At 40.8% G+C, this 24,839-nt stretch overlaps 1 protein-coding gene and 1 long non-coding RNA gene across 6 annotated transcripts in view; both read right to left on the reverse strand.

The window, feature by feature from the left end:
* LOC126397384 (uncharacterized) overlaps window positions 1-24,839 on the reverse strand; it is a 771,111-nt gene that overhangs the window by 690,917 nt on the left and 55,355 nt on the right. The gene's annotated exons all lie outside the window — the stretch shown is intronic.
* LOC126397380 (serine/arginine repetitive matrix protein 2-like) lies at window positions 16,368-22,163 on the reverse strand. Its single transcript, XM_050056104.1, has 3 exons — window positions 21,477-22,163; window positions 19,293-19,401; window positions 16,368-19,077 (listed from the first exon to the last, which is right to left on the reverse strand). Exons 1-2 carry the CDS (start codon window positions 22,115-22,117, stop codon window positions 19,362-19,364), a joined length of 681 nt encoding a protein of 226 aa, XP_049912061.1. The 5' UTR covers window positions 22,118-22,163; the 3' UTR covers window positions 16,368-19,077; window positions 19,293-19,361.

The raw sequence follows: 24,839 nt of genomic DNA on the forward strand, positions 1-24,839 counted from the left end.
GTAGGCACACTGTCAATGAGCACTTGTTTCAAATTTGAAGAAGACTGCTCAAAGTATGACCATTCTACAGTGTTTTTACCATGAAAAGATCCAGGCGGAGCTCCAAATGACAAGTCAGTCACTCGGCTTCAAAACAGTACTATCAGTGATCAAACAACACTCAGCCAGCTTCAAACATTGTACAATACAAAGAAATGTAAAAACATGAGAAGGGCCTTTTAAACCCAGCTGCAAACAAGTCTGAATATTTCAAAAAGTTTGAATGGGATTTGAAAGTTGAATATAAGCTGGAGTGTACGAACGATGTGGAACATTTTTGAATTTGAAGGGTGTTTCCACGTGAATGTATGAATGAAGAAACAGGCTTTGAAAATGTTTGAAAACCTTGAATTTGTGTCAAATTTGAAATTTAAATTCCCAGAAAACTTAATATTTCATTAAGGTTGAAATTCTTTCTGATTAATTACATGCACTGTGATAAATAATTGCTATGATTAATTAATTTTGGCAGATGTGTTGTAGTCAAGCTGCTGGATTTTAGACACATTATTTTCCTCTGTCTTCCACCACCGAAACAGGTCTGTGGTCCATTTTACAAGGGAGTTGGTCGGTCACAGGTAGACTGACTCAGTTTGAATGCCTGGTTGAATGTGGCTCGACGAAGCTGGCTGTAGTGTTAGCATTAGAGGCGGTGCTAGCTCAGACCTGCATGTTCGCTGCTAAATGCTTTGTACTGAGGTGATATTTCAGGCTTGAAGTTCTCCAATGTTATGAAAATTCCTCACTGCAGAAATTGCAGAGGACGGTGCTCCTATCAACAGTTTCATCCAGGCATTTTTTAAATGTAGATGTTCATGTGGCCAAACAGCATCGTCTCGTCTGCCTCCATCATGTGACAAAGACACTGTGGCCTTCAATGACACACCAGGTCAAAGGGCACCATAGAACGTGATTAATCAGTGTTAATATTTTTAATGCCTCATTTTTTCTGATTAATTCATCGAAATGAACACATTATTTTGACAGCCCTAGTTTGGATAGTATGTAAATTGTTAGTACCTGTAACATGTTAGCTCACTGCTTGGCCTCGCTGTTAGCTAGCGTTATGTATTACACATTTGTTTGTGCTTGTTAAGTTTTGTTTTTTTATCTTTGGTTATAATATCTTGGATTCATGTTCATGTGTATTCATCCTGGTCTCTCTGTTAAGTTGTCAAAAAACGTCAGTGGTCAGTGACTTCCAGTGTCAGACACGGGAGATAAAGCAGTTCTTTCATGTCAGCATGATATGAGGCCAGTCACCATCATTGTTTAACAGCATCCAGCAGCATCAGGGGCAAATGCAGCCGAACAACTAAAGTAAAGTAAAGGCGGAAGTCCAAGTAGGGCCGGCAGGACGAGTGGTTGATTGGTCCAACAACCACGGACTTTCACCTGGGAGGCTGGTGTTCGCTTTCCCTAAGACTGTAAAGCCAAACCCCTTTTTTACTAAACCTAACCCTGTGCTTGTGTTGGCAAAATTTAACCATGTGTCGGTTGTTTCAGGGAAAAAAAAACATCAATTCACAATGTTGTACCAACGCAGTGCTTTTATTTTGAAAGAGACTGTATGCAAACTGTACATTTCCTGTGAAAACAGAAGTGTATTTTGAAAACAGACAATGCATGTAACACCCAGGGTACCTTGGACGACACATGTGGACGTGGAAAGTCCATGACCAAACGTCAATATGTGACGGATATGTATATTACTACATATTTTAATTTTGGGGGGAAAAATTGATTAAATTAAAACTTTAATTCAATTACCAAACAATATTTACAGCAACTTTGAAGACCCCGTAGGAGCTGCGGACCCACTGTTGAAGACCCAGGTTTTAAAGGAAATGTGCTAAATGTTTCAGATAACACATTTGCAGTCGAGGAAGCACTTTGTTTTTTAACTGCACAGAACTAGGGGCTACAGTTTCATTTTGAAGATCGATCCTAGCGTCAATAATCGATAGATACCAAAAAAGGGATGTTTCTCTCTTCTACGTTGCACGTTTTTGTATTTCAAGAGTAAAATCATCAACGTTATCGTCAACGTGCAAACAACAGTACATTGTCATGAACCCATCTAGTACGTGTACTTTTTGCTTCTCCACTGCTTTTGTCTTGTCTGCACTCAAACAACTGACTCCAGACCCAGCAGCGTCCTCTTAGCATCACTTTCACAAAGTCGGCAGCAGGAGCTCACCTCCCAGCCCTCCTGTTTACTGCTGGGGTCTATGAATAGAACACATGCTCATCCACGTTACCGTAGCTGTCTGTGAATGTTCAATGTGGAAATTATGTCCGAGCCTGACTAGTTTAATCAGACACATATTAGCAGTGATGGATTAATGAAAGAGGAAAAACACATGAGAGAGAGAAGCGAAACAAGGGAGGAGGAGGGGAACACCTCAGAGCTCTGACACAGAGAGGCTCAGAGAAGAAATATCCAGGTAACAGTGACCTGATGAAATTAATAATTTAGTGAAAATAGATATTCAATATTGGTTAATGTTGCCATAGTATAGGGAGACTGGATCTGTCTGTGACTGTCTGTAAAAACAGCTCACAATTATTATACTAGAGTTGCATTTTTTAAAGAAAGGCTCCGTAATTGCTGGAGGTGTCAAAAGGAATTAGGTACTTTTCTTCATTTACTGTGGGACTGTTCATATGTTTCTCCTCTATGGAAGCAAGTGATCAAATGTATTGGAGAATGGTTGCATAAACCATCGCCAGAATCTCCCCGGCTGTGTTTATTAGGAGGTAGGTGTCTTCTACCACCAGGTATATCCAAACAAAAGTTTGGACTTGCACTGGCAGGATTTATCGGTGCTTCAAGGATTGCTCTACGCCATTGGAAGAGTCGAGTGAAACCTATTTTTGATGAATGGTTAAAGCTGATGACGGACATTGCCTCTATTGAATCATTGATAGCAAGGACTGATAATTACCAAGGGAAATTTTATGTCTGGTCTGATTTGTTAAGGTTTATAAAAAGCAAAATTTTTACTTTAATTTTATCTGTTTTTGTTTTTAAAAAAGTGCCAAGATATGTTGCTTATTGTATTTGTTTTGTTAATTTTAACATGTTGTATTGTATTGCAATAGATTGCCTATGTTGTTGAAAAAAAAAAAAAAAAATAGAAAGGCTCCGTAATTTTGCTCACTGTCATGTCTCTGAAGTGTTATTCAAACAGCAGGAAACATTTGTCGGGGACTATTTTCAACAGTGGATGAATCTACATTTGGTGCTCCTGTGCAGTGGATCTCAACGATGCAAATCCAGGTGTGCCGTGGTATTTCGTGAAAACCGTTCAATATGCAATATTGACTGGGTGGGGCTTAGTTGGGTAAAAAGCTATATTGAAAATAGACAACAATTTGTGCAGTTGGGTGAGCATAGGTCAGCATGCTTAGATATCACTTGTGGTGTCCCACAGGGATCAATACTTGGACCGAAATTATTTATATTATACATAAACGATATAGTTACTGTCTGTAATATTGTTAAATTTGTCATTTTTGCTGATGACACTAATATCTTCTGTTCTGGCGAGCCCTTACAACAGCTATTGGGGGATGTCACAACTGAACTAAGGAAACTGAAACTGTGGTTTGATAACAACAAACTTTCTCTGAATGTTAATAAATCAAAGTTTATTTTATTTGGAAACAGACCAGTTCACCCTAACATACAGGTAGAAGTAAGTAAAGATGGCTTTAGCCTTGAAAGAGTTTATGATTATACTTTTCTAGGGGTGAAAATAGATCACAAACTTAACTGGAAAAAAATGTCAGGCTGAAGATGGCAAGGAGTACTGGCATTTTAGGGAAGATCAGACACATATTAAACCACAAAACATTGCACACACTGTACTGTACTCTCATTTTACCATACCTGACATATTGTGCTGAGATCTGGGGAAACACATACAAAAGCAACCTACCACCTATTATTACTATGCAGAAAAAGGCAATAAGAATTGTAAATAACGTAGGGTTCAACCATCACACCAATATACTGTTTTCTAAATTAAAGGTATTAAAGTTCCCTGATATAATGGATCTTAAAACAGCACAGGCAGTATATAAGGCAAGAAATTATTTACTCCCTAGTAAACTACAAAAAATGTTTGTTGACAGAGACAGGCGATATGATTTAAGAGGTGAATTTAATTTCCGACAACCTAAAGTTGTGTATTTCTGTCATTGGGGTGAAGTTATGGAATAGTTTACTGGAAGAACTGAAAAAAAGTAAAAAATATCTTTCAGTTTAAAAAGAAGTTTAAATTTCTACTTGAAAAGTATAGTAAAATTGGTGCACAATCGGATTAATAATGTGTATTGTGACTCTTATCTATGTTTCATTTGTTAATTGTTGACTATTCGTTTTCTTGATGGATACATTTCCGTTTTTTTTTTCTCCTTGTTGGTGTTACCATTCTTGCAATCATTTATTGATGGGGTGGATTAAGGGAAGGCACAAATAAGCTGTACAGCTTCAGCCTTTTCCTTTTCAAGCTACAGTATTTATTAAAAAAATATAAAAATAAAGTATAAGTATGATGTGTACTATAATGCAAAGATAATATGCAAAGATTGTAATGTGCAATGATTGACAAAGATAATATGCAAAGATTGTAATGTGCAATGATTGAAATGATTGAAATAAAAAATATCAGTCAGTCAGTCAGTCAGTCAGTCAGACTGTATCAGTATGTTGTGTGCACCCATTCCCTAATAATGAGGCCAACTCTACCTAAGAAATATAATTCACTTCAATTTTAAAAAACCCTCACAGGAACCTATTAGGTGTCGTTTGTGTGTGGGAATTATAGGTGTGTGACACATCACATTATTTTACATTATTCCCCGTTTAAATGGGTGTGTTATTGATGCTTTGGTGTAATTTTAAAACATTTAAAATGAATTATTGAATCATTTATGGTTGAATATTTCATGAGTACTAGTTGGTTGTCAATTGTTATTTGATATTAGTGAATTAAAACAAACATTTATGTCATAACAAACGTGATAACACACATTATAGAGGCTATTGTGCACAGATATAAATACAGGTCAATCAATCAGTTTTATTTATAAAGCTCAATATCACAAATCACAATTTGCCTCAGAACAACTCCCCCCAAAAAACTTGAACATGGAAAAAATAAATGGTATCTCAGGTGTGTGTTGAGATAATGTCTCATAGTTTGGTGTGCCAAAAGGTTTGAATACCACTGCCCTTGTGTATCTGGGTCATTATATGAAAACGTGCCATTTCCCATTCTTAATGTTTGATTTTCAAAGTACTGTTTTAAAACTATTTATGACCCTTTTTGGATTAAATAGATCTTTACCTATCAGAAATAGGTGCTGTACCATCTCAGGCTATCTTATTTTTTATTTTTTTTCCCCACATGTGTGTTTTGTCAACCCTGTTACGATGCACCAATTAATGTTTGAAAATGTTTTAAATGCATAGTTACAACAAATCTGATATACTATGAAGGATAAATCTCCCCTTGTTACACTGAGTGTGTTTGTACAGTGAGAATATTGAGATGTTAATTTTTATCCATGGATGAATATGCTCATTTGCAATTGACACTTTCACAGCATCTTTCTTTTTAACGACTGAATATAGAAACAAAACAATAATACCCACATTTCGTTCTGCAGATTACTGGTTTCTTTTACTTAACATATGAAATGAGTTGATTTGACATTTGTCTTTTCATTTTAACAATTATACTAGAATATTATACAAGTAACAGGGCTGACACCTCAGTAACAGAGTTGACAACAGTTACCATACTGCTAGTTTAAGTTGCAGTTTTGGGTCTAATGAAGATAATGGGACATTCATAAACCTCTAATTCAACATGACATTGTGCTGATAGTGTATTAATATAGATCAGTATAGATCATTAACCTCGTAGCTGAAAGGGAATTCGTACAAATTCATAGAAATAGAAATAGAGATAGAAATATTTCTTTAACGTGTCCTTTTGTGGAAACAGGGCTGACACAATAAGCTTGTCCCCCTCTGTCACATCAACATTATATAACTCTAAGAAAAATCATGAAAAGAAGAGGACACTTATTTGTCTTTTCACCAGCATGTTCGCAAAAGGAAGCTGATTTCACTCCCAGGAAATGATGCAACTTTCGGAGCAGTCCATTATCTCAGAAGGGGTGTGTTCATTAAAAGTAACAGGGTTGACGACTACTTGGCAACCCGACTAAATCGATGTTTTTTTTTACAACATTTTACATATATTAAGAATAAAACCCATTCATGAATAATGAAAGGACACTTGAGGCTTTATATGTAAGTTTATATTTTTATGATAGTTTGACTTTTTTGGCCTTAATAGTTAGTAAAAGTAGAACAATCATATTGAGCGACAGGCCATTTTTACAACTTTTGAATGATGCTTCATACAAAAAGGTGTTTAAAACTCTTTGAAAACAAAATAAATAAACATTGTTTTAATGTTACAAGAGATATCATGGAAAATAAATTCTAAAATGATTATAGTGTATTTATTGTTTATTGACATTTATAGCACAGTTTTGTTCGAGGGACACAAAATGGCACATTTTCGTATAATGACCCATATATGTGTCAGCAGGACGATGTCAGTGGTATTGAGTCAGAATGAGCTACAGTGTGTGCAGGGATGGGCAGTATTTCTATTACTTGTATTTAAAATACGTATTTCAATTACATTTGAGTATTTTGTAAACTGTATTTGATAAGGCCAATAAAAAGCAAATGTAATTTGTAACAAAATACTTTTGAGTGAAGTAATTTTGTATTTAAAATACTCAAAATACTTTCTCCACAAATCAAAAAACAGAAATAATAGGCTACACATTTTCAAGCCAGGATAGAGGCATGAAAAGCAGTTGTTCTTTACAGAGAAATCACTGTCTCAATATCCCCTTTTTGTGCCAATATCCTGGGTAGAAAAGTGGTTATTGTTTACACAGATGTTGCTGCTTTTCAAGCCGGGATAGTGATATGAAATGTGGTTGTTTTTTACTAAACGTTGCTGCTTTTCGGGCTGCAGTAGTGGTAGAAAAAGTGATTATTATTTATAGAGACACTGTGGCTCACAGAGCGCCACCTATGGACAAATCGTGGGCATTCTTTCTGGTATAGTTACTCATGGTCTCTAGTTGCAGTTCTTTCTGGTATAGTTACTCATGGTCTCTAGTTGCAGTATGCAAATTTTGAGCATTTTTTGGTCAAGGACTTTTTGAGTTATTCACAAAAAGCTTTGTGGACCAACTGACAGAGTGACCTATAGAGCTGCGGGTCGCTGCTAAAAAGAAAAAGACAAAAAGTATTTTCTGTATTTGGAAATACAAAATATATGTATTTTATTTTGATACATTTATTTGAGGGGTATTTTGTATCAAAATACATTTTGATGTATTTTTGCCCATCTGTGAGTGTGTGTTCATGGTGATGAAGGAATGTGTCAGCCAGTGCAACATGTGGCCGACTGGTGTCTTTTAATAGTTTTTGGGCAACAATGGAAGAAGACATGTCAGGTAGCAAATATAATCAGTGCTGGTTTGGTTGTGCACATGGGCTTTGACAAGAAGAAACTACAGAATATCACCAGACACATCTTTTAAGATTTGATTGTGTGCAGAAACCTAAAGAAACAAAGGCCAATAAAGCAACAACATCAGACGATTAATGAACCTAAAAAACACCAAATAAAGTTGCCAGTCCAACAGGGTTGTAATAAAATAGCACGAGCCTATTATTTACTCCAAATATATTGGTTTAAATCCGCCTCTTCAGTTTGATATTTATGTGCACATGTATTTCAGATTAAATGCATGTGCACGTTTCATATCAAAAGGTGGTGTATTTCTTTTTTCATCTTAAGCTACTCCAGTGTACTGTGCTACATTACACCCAGCCCAGTCTACAGAGAGAGCAAAGTAAAGATGATGCATAATTAATTGGTACAAAAGCTGAATATTTCCTGTGGCGTTTCTGCCAAATGAGCCTGGGTCCTATCCTTCCCATCATTACCGTCAATTTTCCTTAATAGTGTGCTTAATAAGTAATGAGTAGCCTGAACACAGAGTGAACCAATAGCTGCAGAGCCTCCGCGGGGATTTAAACTCCTCCCTCGTGATGTCAGCGACACACTGCAACATTCACAAACATGTATATTTGAAATTTTAGCCAGTGAATTATGTGAATTTGTCCCATACAGTGTGAACAAAGAATATCATTCTCCTCTGGAATATTACATGTAATATTGCTGGCTCATGGATCCACTGGGACTTAAGCCATCAGAGCAAATGTAAAATTAAAAAAAAAGAAGATATTGTTAAATATACTGCATCTGTGGATACGCTGCTTTCTAATGAGAGACTATGGATTGTGCCTGGCTACGCTGTGTGTGTTTTCAGTCCAGCAGGGTTGGTTTTGGGATTCTAATTACTGCGGTTTTAACAGGATTACAAGAGATAAAATGTACTAAGACGCTTGGGGTGTTTGCGGGCTAAATTAAATAGGATGTAATATGGTAGTGTGCTGCGTGGCGATAAGAGGATGTAAATAGGCGCCGACAGTAGATCAGTTATCTGGTGTGAATAACAATGGTGTGACGCTCAGGCTGTCCTCTTGATTCTTGTGCTGGTTGTGGGTTGGAGAGGTCTCATCTCTTCTACTATCTCACAGAGTCAGAAATATAATGTGGTTAGATGATTTACATCATCATGTGAGGCATGCTACACGCCACCGTTCCTCAAATGGAGGTACTCATACTCCTCGGGGTGTTTTGGACGACTGCAGAAGGGTGTGTGAGGTTTTTTTAAATATGTTAATTATAAATATATCATTCATGCATAATTCCTAAAATAACTGTATCACAATATTGTAAATGCACCTTATCAAAAAGACACAGTTCAATGCAGCTGCAGTCTCAGGCCCCGATCACACAGGAAGCATTTGCAGGGTGCAAAACACGAGGCGCACTGCACTGCCTTTTCTTTTTACAAGTAAATGCTTGCTGTGTCTTTTTAATGTTGCCAGGCAACCACCCAATCACTCCCTTAGCCTAACCTACCTGTGTAATCGATTTACCTTTTTTTTTTTTTACAGTAAATAGTAGCTCTGGTTGAGGGTGAGAGGCTGTCAGCAGATAAACAGAGATCTGTGTGGGTACATGAGACCCTAAAAAAGAGGCTGGATCATGGGGAGTACCACCAGTTGGTCCAGGAGCTTCTCCTCCATCATGGACGTTTACAGTACTGCACTTATCTGCTGTTTCCTATTGAGATGGTGCTAACTGTGCTTTGTAAAGTCATATAGCTCTGGGTATCCAGCAACCACTACCACCAGTTTCTCCTCCATTGTTTACCAACCATCACCACCACACAAGCCCCGCCTCTCAAATTATTCGATTGGAAAAAAGCAGAAAGCAGAAAAGGCAGAGTTGATGTGGGGCGCTTTTCCGCTCTGAGTTGAAGTTTGTCTAACTCGAGGAGCTCAGAGGACTTGGGCAAAAACAGCAGGCACCTAGAGCGCAGACACATGGAGTGCATAGCAACGTAAAAACCAGCAAGCAAAAAGCTTCATTCTCATTAAAATCAGTTACAGAAAGCGGCGTCCAGCTGCTGAAACGCTGTCTGTGTGATCAGGGCTTTGGTGTTATTGCATCAAAAAAAATAAATAAATTTGATGATGGATTCTGAACACTTGAAAAGATGCATTTCAGTGTTTTTCAGTTTAAGGCAGGCATGTCCAAAGTCTGGCTCGGGGACCAATTGTGGCCTGCGGACCAATTTTAATTGGCCCTCGGCTTGACTTTCAAAATATACCATATGTGGCCCTTTACACAATAATGGTTAATCGAGCAAGATCACTTTGCATTTTTACCCTTCACCTCACATATAGGTCTATCATACAGTTTGTAGACAGGCATCACGTAGTAATAGTTCATTAAAAGATAAAAATGGTTGCAATTGTCTCACTTTTTTTTAAACCCATTTGATGTGAGAATCAGTTGGCCCCCAGGTATTTTCACCTTGTTTTATCTGGCCCCCATTCAAAAAAGTTTGGACACCCCTGGTTTAAGGTTTAAGGTTTTTGTTTAGTGCATCAGACACTGATGGCTCAGCACTGGACCTCTTTATGTAGCCTAGACTTGTTTTCTGCCAAAAAGAGTGTGCACTGGTGAGAAACTTTTATTAAAGCATTATTTTATAGGGGGTACATTCAGGCCTGGATTGGCTGTCAGGAATACTGTGAGTTTTCCCTGTGGCCTACCCCGCTAAATGGCCTGCAGGCTGTAGCTAATAAAATAGAGCTAAAAAGCTAAAAAAAAATCAGCTCTCTCGGAGTGTCGTGAATGCATTGCGCTGAGAAAAGAAGAAAGGGTCTGAGATGTCGCCGATTTTGGGGGGAAACAGCTTCAACTCAAAACTTTTAGTTTAGTTCAACATAGTAGCGTAAAAGTTCACCAGACACAAAATAAATGTGTCACATGTCTGACAGGAATTTTATGTCAGTTTAACATAACATATTTAACATAAGAGGAGTGATTTACAACACATTTAAATACACTTTTCTTCAGTTTATGGCCTTGAACACATTGTCTCAAGGCATGATGGGAAACTCCACCCATTTAGTCCCAACACGCCACAATATGTTACGTAACTCCAAATTCAAAAATGGTGTCAAGCTCACAAGGGATGAGTTTTTGTGTCAAGTGAACATAAAGTTTTTTCATTAATCTAGTTTAATAACTCATAAACTCTCACGACGCTGAAGCTGCCATCTGATTCTGGCCTCCGGTTCGCCAATTAAGGGGAAATTTAAGGGGAAATATTAACCTGCCTTTTCCAAATTCTCCTTAAATAACATCAAGATGACACAAGTAACAGCTTGATGTTGTTAAAGTGGTGCAGTAAAGTAGTTGTTTGGCTCTCTGACTGATTTGTTATTATCTACACTGTAAAATATTGCTGTACATTTACAGTAAATTACTGGCTACTGGTTACGTTACTAACATATAACTTACTGTATCATTTTTACAGTAAATTACTGTGAAATGACTGCATACTGTGATCTCACAGCAGTTATGCCTGTTTCACAGTATGCTCCTGTAAAATTAGTAACTTCAACTGTACATTGAGCCAGTTACAATTGAAACAACAGTATGTTCCTGTAAATTACTGAATTTAACTGTAACTTAAGTTTACGTATATTTGATTACCGTGATTTGGCAGTATGCTCCTGTAGAATTACTGTATCTCGCTGTAATCTCACAGTTAAACTGCTTTTGTAAAATTACTTTATTTACTAGGGCTGCAAATAACGATTATTTTCATTGTCGACTAATCTGTCGATTATTTCTTTGATTAGTCGACTAATCATTTTATCGAAAAATGTGTTAAAATGTTGAAAAAAGTCGGTCTGTCTTTCCCAAACCCCAAAATTTTGTCATCTAATGTCTTGTTTCATACTCACGCCAAAGGGTTTGAGGTCACCGTCATGGGAGAGTGTGTAAAGCTGCCAACATCTGAACGTAAGAAGCTGCAATAAGAGTATTTTGGGTACTTTTATAGTACTTTTCTATGAAAAATGACTCAAATCAGTTAGTCGACTAAAATAGTCACCGATTATTTTAATAGTCGATTAGTCGACTAATGGTTGCAGCCCTAATATTTACATGAATTTCACAATAAAATTCGGAATATGGTTTAATATCACAGTTGTAGCCTTTAATAATAATGTAATTTATTGTGAAATATTACGGTTACATATTGTAACTCTCTCGTGTGTGACATCATCATAATAGGCAGCTTGTGTAATCCAGTGGTTCCCAGCGTAGAGATGGTCGCCAAATTAATCTGAGAGGTTGTCAGATGATCAGTGTGAGAGGAAAGAAATAAAAACACAAATGTGATGCACAAACCTGTATCATAACACATATGGATAAATGTGGCACTCTTGCTTTTTTCTTCTTGAAGGTGGAGACAGGAGCGACGCAGGAGACGCTCTAGTATTGAGAAATGAGAAAGAGATGCTCAGTGCGTCAGAGCAACCTGCGGGTAAGATATTTATTTTAATTCATATCAGAAATTATTATGAAACGATAAATTATCATTAAGCAAATATTGGTTAAAGGTTGTATCGTCTCCTTCACGATATGTACCTCTGGTTTTATTTGAGGCTCATAACTACAGTGCCGTGCAGCTGCTGGCTCATCAGTGTTTGTGCTCTAAAATTCATTCCTGGCCTGAATGATTTTCTGGCCCCGGGTACATTATTGAAAAAGGTGTGAGAACCACAGCTGGGCTCTTTATCCTCCACAGGAAATGTAGTCTCCAGTATTGGTTGAACCAGTGATTGAACTGGTAGAAAGTTTACATTCAATCAGACCATACCAACCAGCGCCTGTTTAACAGCTTTTGTTCACAAGTAGATTATCCATCATAAATTCATTCACAGATTTTTATTTTGCCATGACTCTCTAATTAATTGAAAAAATAAAAAACAAAAAAATGAAATACTCCGGCCCCCCATTTTATCACGTGCCACTACTTTGTCCCTTCAATGCACCCTTAGTTGTCGGCAGGCCGCCGCAGAGCAGCTTCCTGCTGCCACAGTGATGGAAAATAGACACCACTGTGCTTCTGAACGACTCCTTTCACTTTAAATAAACTTCCAGACAATTCAGTTAATAAGTCAAAAGTAATTTTCACCTTGTGATGAACAGAATTAAAATATCACCAAAGGAGCACCTACGAGCTGAGCACACAGGTGCAGCTAATCAGACTGATGTCGGCAATTTTGGAGTGAGTGAATCGTCACAGACCTTTGGACATATCTGAATTGAAGAAGTTAAAGACAGCGCTGCTAAATGGGTGGAAAAGGAAAGACTCGGGTCTGAGGGACGTCCTCAAGTTGGCATGCTGTGATACGCCTCACTGTCACAGGGAACAGTTTGACATATACATGGGATCTGTATGAATCAGAGGAAGCAACTAAACTGGAGTCAAGATCATAAAGTACATCTCTTCCTCAGTAAGAAGTGCTTCACCTTGTTAGTGCCGACTTTGAAACTGTGTTAAAACTCAAAATAATGTGAGTTTAAATGTGATGAAAAAATGAAATGGAAAAAAGATTATTTTATTTTACACATATGTTATGAGAATGTCCGAAGGTGGGAGTGTGTAGATGCACTGCAGCTAACACATTTTCCAGCAGGAACGTCTGCACACCATGAAAAAAAAGAAGAAAAAGATTGAATTGATCTGGACGAATCAAATGTAATGTTTCTGAAAGTTACATTTTCAAGTCTCGTGTCGGAGTGCTGAGAAGAACTGAGGCATAAGTTAAAAGCCCAGACAGGCTCCTTCTAACTGCACCGGTGTAGCTCCCAGTGAGACAGCAGAGCAGAGGAGGAGATGGGTTTTAGTTTTTTAATCTTTGGGTTTGTCTGTGGGATCGCTGGGAGAGGCCCTCTGGAGCGAGATCCGGGAGGTTTTTAAAGTGGAGGCAGAAAAAATGTTTAGGCAGCAGTCCATAGCCGATCCTCGGGCTGAGGAGGACGTGTTCAGGGTTCCAACTTTTACATCCACAGGCCTGGATTTGTATGAAGAAGGCAAAAAATGACTGTAATCCACTGCTGAATCCAGGAATTCATCAAAAATATAATTTCGAGTCTCATCTTGCGTTTCTTCTCAAAATAACAAATCTCTACAACAGACCTCGAGTGCGAGGATGAAGGCCTCTTTTCACATATGTCTTTTATGATGTTAATTAAAGCTTCATTTCACATTTTAATTTCAAAAGAGGGATTTATTTTTATTTACAGCCACATTTACTTGACAGAAATAAGGCACACTTACAGGGGAAAATGACATCACTGCTGTTGGTTGAAATGATTGAAATGCATGCAGCATTCGTCCCTGGTTAGCTTTAAAACAATCATCATCATCATCATCACCATCATCAGCAGCAGCAGCAGCAGCAGCAGCAGCATGCCATTAGTACAGAGCAGCATACATTAGTGCACAACCACAACAGCTCTTTGACTGCAGAGAGAGACGTGGAGAAATGGCATTCACATGAGATAACCGGCAGTTTAGACATCTCACTGCCGCCATCAGCAGCTATTACAATACTCTGTGAGAGGACACAATGCTTAATTCATTAAATCATCAAAGAAATTGTCCGTTACATTTGATATTATCTGTCAACAATGTGTTTTACAGCGTGGCAGCTCTTTACAACAGTTTGGAGACGAGCAGAGACAATCCAAACACAGGCTGGCACACACGCAGAATAACACCAAGACAGCACTTTATACCACAGCGTCGTCACTGACAAGCCTTTTGTGAGTGTGTGTTTATTGTTGCATCGATGGAGCGTCGAGAAACGGACGTGTTTTACGTCAATAAATGTGACAGGAATGTCGTTGTAACAGCGTCTTTAAAATGAATGCCCTAGAAAGAGTCGGCCTGTGCATACGTTGGTACTGTTGCTTTTTGCAATGTCATTTTCAAATGCTTCGTATCCCTAAAATTTGTAAGCTAAAAGGTTATTAAATCAATAAATTAATAAAATTAAAAAAATAAACATATCGATCCAAAAGATTTCCAAATGTAAAATATTTCTTAACACTCAGTAAATTATTTGAAATATGTGCATTATTTCATTTTTAGAAGCAGAGTCAAAAGCCGTTTTAATAGTTTCATCGTCAGTAGAAATATTTCCCCGGTGCCCACATTGGTATTTTCTTGGTATCTCTTATTCCTAAAATCTGAACAAGCTAAAAGCAAAAAGGTTTTGTAAGATAATAAAGCATAATAATTTATTCAAGTGTTTAATTTGTGTCGTAAATTTAGAAAACAAATACAAGACATTCCTTTCTACCTGCTTCTCTGCTTCTTTGGCGCCACAGCACGTTTTTACTGTCTTTGGGATCACATGTAGCACGACGTGATGACATCATCGACAACATGACGGCACAGAAGACAGAAAAAAACTCTAGCTATATTTATTTTTTTGATTGATTTTAAACAGGATCATGTCGACAACGATTTCCCGCAGCTGTGACGGGACTATACTGTGGTGTCACCGCGCTTTGTCACCGTCTCTTGGATGGCTTGTAGCATAACGTAATGACATCATCACATGCAGACAATGTGACGCAAACACAGATGTCTTAGCTTTCTGTCGCAAAAAAAAAATGCTCAAACTCATAATGTTTTTTTTTTTAATTTCAGATTGATTTCAAACAGGATCATGGAGACAACAGCCTCCTGCGGCCGCCTGCAGGAAGGCTTAATGTGTCGAACTTCCTGTAGTTTAGATTAAATGTAGACAGTTTCTGGAGCCAGTGAATCACTGAAGGCTCTCAGTGTATCAGTGGAGGTGGGTATAAAGTGTTCACATGATGTTAAACGACTGGATCATGTGGCGGCAGTGATGTCAGCCAGCCGAGGCCCTGCAGCAGCAACAACAAGCAACCCAGAGACACACGGAGACAAACAGCGAGAGGACGTCCACGCCACACCATCTCTAACAGTCAACACACAAATGCAGAGGAGGAACTGTGTGTGTGTGAGTGTGTGTGTGTGTGTGATTCGTATTCATTTGCGCCACAAATGTACGTCCTCCTACACACACTTTAGCATGTCGCTTTGTTTGTTTCTGTAAGAAAAGGAGCAGTAATTATCAGCTGCACCGAGTGTTAAACATATAATTGTATTATTTGAATAATCTGCAGTGGTAATGACGCCATGATCTGTGTTAATTGCAGTCATGAGCATGTCTGAGTGACTCTGTGGCCAACTTTAAATTGAACTCCTGCCTGGGAAGATTCACATGACAACTGCACTATTTGATATTCAGCTATAGGAAGGCGTGTAAAAAATGATTTGCACCCGCCTGAGGGGGGGGACGAGGAAATCTCCAGCATATGATCATGGGAAGTGACATGTATGAGAACATGGCTGTATGAGTCAAGTTGATCCTATTAGGTGTTTAAATGGATTTTACATGGGTGTTAAGGTTCAGAATGTGCCATCAGACATGGAGAGGGAATCCATATTCATGGTGCGTCGCCTGGCCGTCAGCACGCAGAGAGCTGCTTATAGACCATGTGAGCCGGGTAATTGTTTATCTAGACGCCTCTGTCCTCAGTGCATAAGTTGAGCTGTTGACCACTCATGGTGGACATTTTGTTTCCTCAGCTCTGTGTGTATCCATGTGTGTGTGTGTGTGTGTGTGTGTGTGTGTGTGAGAGAGAGAGAGAGGCTCAGCGGCAGTAGTGTGTGTGTGTGTGAGAGAGAGAGAGAGGCTCAGCGGCAGTATTGCATGTGGCGTAAACCTCACTGCAATAAATGTCATTTGAGCAGCCATTTGCATAAAAAAAGAGCGCAAAGGGGGGAAGGTAGGAGGCGGCGCGGCGCGGCTCAGCCCCGTAATAAATGCACTACATGGGGTTGAATAAGAGGAGGTTCCACTCTGTGACCACAGCCAGAGGAGATACAGCTGATCAGTTATTACAGGCCGACACATCCACGCAATGCTAATGTTGATGGACTTCAGGTGCCAATATTTTGCTTATTCTTATGCCATAAATTAAGTAAAATAAATGAAATTTCATGAAGTGTGACGCAGCTTTTAAAACCATCAGGAGCTCCTAAACTTCAGTCAGATCAAACTAAATGGTCTTCATCTGGTTTTTAAATTTTCCCTTTGTTTTTTTTTTTTGGTCACAGGCCTGAAAATGTTGCACCCAAAATAAAATGGTTTCTGCTGGAGAGTGTTTACAGTCAGGGTTAGACGTGAAACAATTAATCGATCCGTTGATTCACAGTAATTTTAATAATAAATTACTTCTTGAAGATTTCCTGCTTTTCTCTGTTTGACACGACTTTAAATCACTTTGGGTTTGGGATGCACCATTGACTGTTCACTATTATAAAACATCTGCTACACTAATCGACTAATAGATTAATAGATAAAATAATCCGATTTTTAAATGACAAAAAGACTAGTTAGCTGCAGCCCCATTTTGTACTATTGTAAACTGATTATTTATCATATATATATATATATATATATATATATATAAATTTCTTTTTTCTTTAATGATAATAAAAACTCTAAAAAAGGATCCTCTGATTCAGCTTTAAAAAATTAAGTAACGATTTGCGTGCATCTTTTTCAGTCGCTCCAACTGAAACTATTAAATCAATCCTACAAGTCTTTTATAATCTGATAAACTCAATTAGTTGAGTACAACCAACATGATTTGCTTTGACCTCGAAAAGCCAAATTAAGTTGAACCAACTTAATATTTATCCAAAAGCTGTGCTGATATTTACTGGTCAAATTATTTTATTAAAGATATTCTAACTTATTTATTTCAATTAAGTCAAAAATTACAAAAAATGTTTCAGATATTAAACAACTTCTTAAAATAACTGTCAACTAATTAAAACACGTTAATGTGACAAACGTAATTTTTTCATGCTGACAAACGTCTTGATTTTAAGGGTTATCCACTAACCCTGTAAATAATTTTTTAGAGTGTATGCCTGCAGCTGTACTTGCTCTGCACAACTAGATTACTGACCACAAAACAGGCAGCTGCCTTGGGGCCCCAGACCTCCAGGGGCCCCGAAAGCTCTTGGCTTACGAGGTTTGTGGTAAATAGAAAATATGACATAGAACATGCAGCATTGAAATACAATATCAAGTAATAAATAAAGGCCTTAAGAAGAGTTCTGCTTTATTTATTAATCCTGGAGCCAGCGAGGACAATTGAGTTTCTAGACTTTGATTATTTCAGGTCACATGTTGCCTGTTTCTAAATTATTTGTTTAATTAAATGATCACCTAACAAACCTGGGGCCAGGTAGTGCTGCACGTTGTACAGAGGGAGATCGGAGAGAGGGGATTATTGGGGGCCCATTTATGTGTTAATGCCCCTGGGCCCCCTTGTAGGTTTTGGTCAGCTTAGAAATAAGCTGGAGCCACAAGGCCACAAATGCTGCTCCACATGAGCTGATGAGCTAAACGTTAGCATTTTCTTTTGTTTATTCTGCACTGCTCTCTGGTCTACACTTTCAAACGACGTTAGCACATGTTCAGATTGCTGCTTGTTAAAGGGTCACCCGTGTTGACCCCATGTGTCTCCAAACCAGTAATTAGACCCGGCCCTCTCGCTGCAGATATACATGTCTGTGTTAGTGTGCAGGCTGTCATGCTGGCCCAGCAACATGGGAACAGACACTGTTCATGCAGATAGAGTCACGTGATCAGAAGTTGTTGTCAGACAAGACAAAGAGCCAGTCGTCCTCCGCGAGACCGAACAATCTCGAAAAGCAACATGTCCGACAGACACACACACACACAGATACGACACAGAAACACAACGCTGTCCATCGCCACGGAGACAGAGACAGACTGACAGATGCACGGTGGGACAGACATGAGGACACCCTTGACCCTCGAACCGTGGCTCAGCACAGGAAGTGGGAAAAAAGAAACATTGCAGTGCAGATCAAAGAAGAGGTAGGTTTCTCTTTTTGGAAGGGTGGAGAGTGGGGGTGTGGCTTCACCCATCCTGACAGTCCTCCGTGGGTGGGTGGGTAGTCGGGGTGAGGTGAGGTGGGTGGGTGGGTGTCGGGGGATGGGGGGAGGGGGTGTTGCTGGGCGAAGAGAGGACTCTCCTCGACTACGCGTATTCTTAAGCAATAACAACGTGATCCGTATTATCCACCCAAGAATACCCGTCACCGAAGAGAGTCTTTCAGTAAACAAGGGGGAGCTAAGCCAGAAACCACGTGAGCAGCACCACTGCCATTGCATCATCATCATCACCACCACCACCACCATCACCACCATGGCCATCGGCAGCCCCCCTTCAGGCTCCAGTGGCAAACAGACACATACACATATAGAGAAAGTGGGGCAGTCGCATTGATTGAAGACGCCTCGCTGCAGCGTGAGGCAAGGTTCCATCAATGGCTCCTCTGCAAAGGAGAAAATTGACAACGGTGGCATTTTCAATCCGAGCCAGCAGCGTGTGTGGAGGGGACAAACAGAAAAACAAAAGAAAGAAGGGTGTGTAAAAGCTGAGGTTAGCTTGATTCACTCTCTCTTGTTACACAAAACTGTGGAGGTGACCTGGGGGGGCGGGGGGGAGGGGGATGTGGCGCAGCCCAAACCCCGACAGGAAGCGTCTTACCTGGAACCGCGGCCTGCCAGCGTTGCCCCCTGTCTTCTGGAAGTCCTCATCCAGCTTTGGCTGCTGCCGTCACCGCTCCTGCCCCGGTCCTACCCGGGCGTAATGAGATCTGGGATGAGGGAGGGGCGGGGAGGGTGGGGGGGTGGAGGGGCGTGCACACACAAGGGAGACGCAGGGTTAGGGAGGTCAAACCGGGAGCTACCGCGGTGTGACAATAGCCCCGTACACTCCATTACCCCCCCACCACCTTCCACCCCCACCCAGCAACACAAGCAGAGAAATCAACACATGGATTAGACCAAAGGAGGGAGGGTGCAGCGCATGCAGGGAACTAATTTGTTTGATTATATAAAAATGGTGCCGCTTTTTGCAGCAGCACACCAGCCTGCGCTCCGGCGTCCTCCAGGCTGATTACTGTTGTGTGATATATATTGGAAAATACACATTCGCTTCAAATGACACGCCATTTATTTCCCCCTTAAAATTGAAAATGCTAAAATGCCTTTTAAATGAATTCCTAAATGTTAATTCAGCGATCATTATTATGATTCCCCCCCTCTCCTTTATTTTCAAATTAAAGCGATGAGTTTAAATGCTGGAGCGAGGCCATTAATAATGTATGAAAAGTTCAAGCAAATTTATTCCGGTCTATTCTAATTGAACTAGCCGGCTGAATACAAAGAGCAGGCTCCAGCTAAGCCGATCCAAAATCATTCCATTGATTTGTTGTCTCTAATCAATATTTACAATTACTCCGCGGATGGATTGGTGAAAGGAACAGGCTCGTCGGTGTGTGTGTGTATCCTCAACGCAGATTCACTGTTTCTAAATTAGAATTGCACACGTTCATCAAATCTGAGCAACAACAGTATCATTTTTTTTTTCCTTTCACAGGGAGAGAAAATACATTTTAAATGTTTTTGTAAAAAGCTGAATGGATCTGCAGAAAACACAGGACGGATGAAAAATTCAAACTCTGCAGAGGAGCTGAAGCAGGATGGACAAACTGAGTGGAGGGCTGGACGGGGAAGGGAAAGGAAAGGAGGAGGGGGCTAGGATGGAGAAAGAGTAAAACAAAGAACGAACAGATGAAGTAGGAAGAAAAGAAGAAAGCAGATGAGATGCTAATCCAAGTTTTTTTCTTCCTGCCCCCCCCCCAGCCTCTTCTTCTCTATTTCCCCTCTCATCCTGCACTCAGCCGGCCGGCCTGGACCACTCGGCCCAGGAGACACACACACACACACACACACACACACACACACACACACACACACACACACACACATACACACATACTTTCAGCCAAAAAGAGGAAGACCCCCACCCATTCACCCGCCCAACCACCCCCAAGCTGCAGAGAGCTGGGATTTACCACCCGCAGCCAAACACACACACTCTCACACGCATACACACATCGGCTAGCCTGGCCCAGCCCAGGCCATCTGTAGAGAGGGAGAGAAAAGAGAACCTGAGGGCTTCAGCTAGATATCATCTCTCTCTCTTTCTCACACACACACACACACACACACACACACACACACACACACACACACACACACAGGTCGCCTAGCCCAAGTATCATTGATTGTTCAGTGGAAGCACCCCCGAGACTCATCAGATTACTCTGAGAGCAGGGGCAACAGCTAAAATCAAACAGCAGGAATCTTCTTCTACCTTTGCTTTCATTCAAACTTCCTCACACACACAGCTCACGCAGAGCCCCACAGGTTGTTGGGAAGAAGAGGCAGCAAAGCTGATGATGAGGATGGCAGTGAAATGCCCTCTCCAGCGTATTTTTTTTTTTTTCAACTTTTTTTTTTTCTTGTTTCCTTCAGTTCCTCCTTCCTTCTCCCTTTAACTTACATGACCCTGCTTTCACACATGCCTCCTCATTTTACTGATTTAATTGCCCACAGGTCCTATGAATATGGTAATAGTGGACCCTGCATATGGGGAGGTAGAGGATGGAACACACCAACTACAAGAGAGAAATAGTGCACGTTAAGGGAGGAAAGACTGGGTGAAAAAATGAGAATAAAAATCTCCTCCAGTCAGAGAGAGGAAAAAAATCGTCAAAAAATATTTTCAGAAATTTCCCACCGCAGGAGAAAGGAGTGGACAAAGAAAAAGAAAAGGTGAAACTGCGACAACAGGTCCACTCTGTGTGCCACGGTGGCCTCTTACCCTCTTTTCTTCTCCCCTCCTCTGCTCTCCTGTAACCCAGGGTGTTGCCTCTCCTCTGCTCTCCTGACGGCCTCTTCTAAAATTCCCTCCCCTTCCTTCCTTCCTCCTCTCCTCCTGATGCCTTGCCGAGGGTCCGCAGCAAGCTGGGAGGTGGTGATCTCCCTCCCCCTCCCAGTTCCAGGAAGAGCTCCCTGAGGAGAAGGAGGAGGCAGATCCCGGCAGGAGACGGAGGATCCAGCAGCGGGAGTGGTGGCGGCGGCGGTGGTGGTGGTGATGGAGGCAGTGGTGCTGATGCTGCTGCTGCTGCTGCTGCTGCTGCCAGAGAGGGATGAGGGGAGGGATGGATGCTTAACAAAAGATCTCCTCCTCCTCCTCCTCCTCCTCTTTTTCCACCTCTTCTCTTCCTTCTCGTCCCCTACCACTTTTTCTTCTTCCACTCTTCCCTCCGCTCTCGCCTTCCCCTCTCTGCTCCCAGCACTGAAAGAAGCCAGTTGTTGCTCTGCCGCGGCAAATGAACTGACAGCCGGCGTCGAGCCGGCGGAGCGAATGAGAGAGCAGAGAGCAGACGGACGGGAGAGAGAGAGAAGAGAGAGAGAGAGAGAGAGAGAGAGAAAGGGAGAGCGTGTGGTGTGATGTGGCATCTGCGAGAGAGTGATAGAGAGGAGAGAGAGGGATACGGAGGTAGAGATGGACGGGGGGGCGGGAGGATGGACGAAGGAGGTGGAAGATGGAGAGAGAAAGGTGGGGTGAGGCAGGATGCAGGGAAGGATGAGAGAGACAGAGAGGGGGGAGGAAATAAAGAGAGAGATGTAAAGGAACAGAGAGAGAGAAAAAAGAGAGATGTAAAGAAACAGAGAGAGGTATTGCCGCAATGAAAACCTTCAGCCACCAGCAGTCCGTCTAACGGACTCTGTCCCTGCGATGAGGAAAGCCAGAGAATAATTAGATTTGAGCTCCACACACATTCTCCTCTTTCTCTTCCTCTCTGTCACACACACACACACACACACATGCACACTAACACACACACACATGCACACTAACACACACACACCCTGGCACCTAGTAATGGTGCATTAATTGATGTGCTGTGCGCTTCACGGCCCTTGGCCAACACCTCCACCAGCACCCACTAAAACGTGCTTACTGGGGAAAAAAAATCATCAGAAATAAAGCAATGAATGATGATGATGATGATGATGATGATGATGATGATGATGATGATGATGGGAAGATTAGGGGAAGGAGGAAGAGAGGAAAATGACTCGCCTCTCGGGACCGATGAAAACACACAATGGGGGGGGCTGGAAATCATATGCATTGACACACCACACATCATCGACTGTGATCAGCACTCACAGCCGACAAAAGCCTCCATGTGCAGAGGAGTGGGGGGGGGGGGGTTCAAGTGTGACAACATTTAATTTTTTTCCTCTGTGGAAGAAGAAAGGAGACAAGGAAAGGTAATAAGGTGTTATGAGTCATAAAAATGCCTCCTATTCCACTTCTCCTTTGTAGTTTGTCTCCGAGGGAGGGCCGCACTCATATTGGTTTCTGAAAGCCAGCACTGGGAGGACTAAATTTTAAACCATTTTCTTGTGTCTTCTGAGCCGACTCAAACCAAAAACACAGCCATGTTAATATTCCTAAAATCAGACGGTTTTCATCCCACACATTTCACATTTTTATTTTAACTCCCAACCTTTAAAATTCTCTAGTGATGAAAAGCACTTTGAAACAACACTGAAACCTTCATAAGACACTAAAACTACTGACCAAAAAGCTCCTTAAAACTGAGTCATTATCAATATTACTAAAATTAGACGGTTTTCATTTCCCACATTCCTCCCAAATTTCGCATTTTTATTGTGAATCCCCACAATTTAATTTTTCTGCAGCGCTGAAAGCACTTTGAAACAGCAAGACACTAAAAGCACCGACCAAAAGCTCCTTAGAAACAAACATGTCACTGCAGACGATCAATATCTGCTGATATGAAAATAAAACGATTGAATATACGCACGCCGTCGTCCAAGAGAATCATCACGTCGCAGGCAGGCGACACAATGAGTGGACCTGATCGCATTTTTAAGGAAACGCCAGAACCAGCGAGCCAAGCCAATATATTGGTCGGAGCCTCAGAGGGGAGGACGCTGCCGCCTGTAAATTTTTCCTGAAACAAAAATGCAAAAAGATAAGGAGGAAGAGGAGGAGGAGGAGGAGGGGGGAAAGTAAACTGAAGAATGAAAGCAAGAGGAAAAATGAAACCAATTTCCTCGGGGCTGATTTAAGGTCTTCTTAATGCCAACTGGTCTCTTAACTCGCCGCAACAGGCCTTGACTTTTCAAGCTGACATTTTCAATTAGTAAAGCTTAAAATCATTTGAGCAGAAAGAATGAGGGACCCTGTTTTTAACCGCAGATAATGGTCAGATAGTATAAGATTCCCTGTAGGTGTCCAGATCACACACACACACACACACACACACACACACAGATCAGTGATACTGTGCCATTGTTTTTCAAAGCAGCGAGGGACATGAAATGCACACAAGCATCAAACAAGCTCTCACGTCATTTTTTTCTTTACATTAGCTGCACTGAAAGGCCAAAAGCCTGAAAAGCCACGCCGCACGCAGGAAATCTCTCTCGGTGACAATTGAAAAATTATGGGATGCAATTGACGCGAGCAGTTTGTGTGAGATAATGATTCTATTTGGCTCCGTTTTGTTTCCTTCTGGTATTCGAGGAGAGTCGACCACGCACAGACAAAATCGAGCAACGCAAACGCTTCATTTCAGCAGCGTCTTCATTTCAGTGGAGCAACAGAGCAATTACATTTACATTTCTGCCACTGCCTTAGACACGCGTGAATCTCCAGAGTCAAAGGAAATTAAAATCTCTCAAGGATTCCACAGCGATTGTCGCCGTCTTTGAGGGCGACGAGGGGGGTAAAATAATCATACACGGTTTTATCTCGGATGGAGATGGTTCTTAATGTATAGCAGACAAAGGAGTGGAGCTGGGGGCCCCGGCTCTGTTTCATGGCGGTGTAGTGCCCTCTAGTGGCTCCCGGCTGTATGTCAGCTGCTGCTGCTGCTGTTGGCTCATTGTTCAGCCACAGCAGGTGCTTTTAGAGGTAAAACAGCAAGAGGAATACAAAAAGATGGAGGGGAGACAAAGGCACTATGTTTAACTACACATCACTGATCAGTGAGAGTGTGTGTGAGGAATAGTTAGTGTGCAGTCACCGCACAGCAACAGAATTTCAATTATGCTTTTCTTTTTTTTTGTTTTTTCAAATTTGCCTTTTGTTTGATAAAAGACAGTCATATCATCCAGTGCCAATATACAGCAGCCGACC

The sequence above is a fragment of the Epinephelus moara genome, chromosome 11 (genome assembly GCF_006386435.1).
Source record: "Epinephelus moara isolate mb chromosome 11, YSFRI_EMoa_1.0, whole genome shotgun sequence".
In the NCBI taxonomy this organism is placed as follows: Eukaryota; Metazoa; Chordata; class Actinopteri; order Perciformes; family Serranidae; genus Epinephelus; species Epinephelus moara.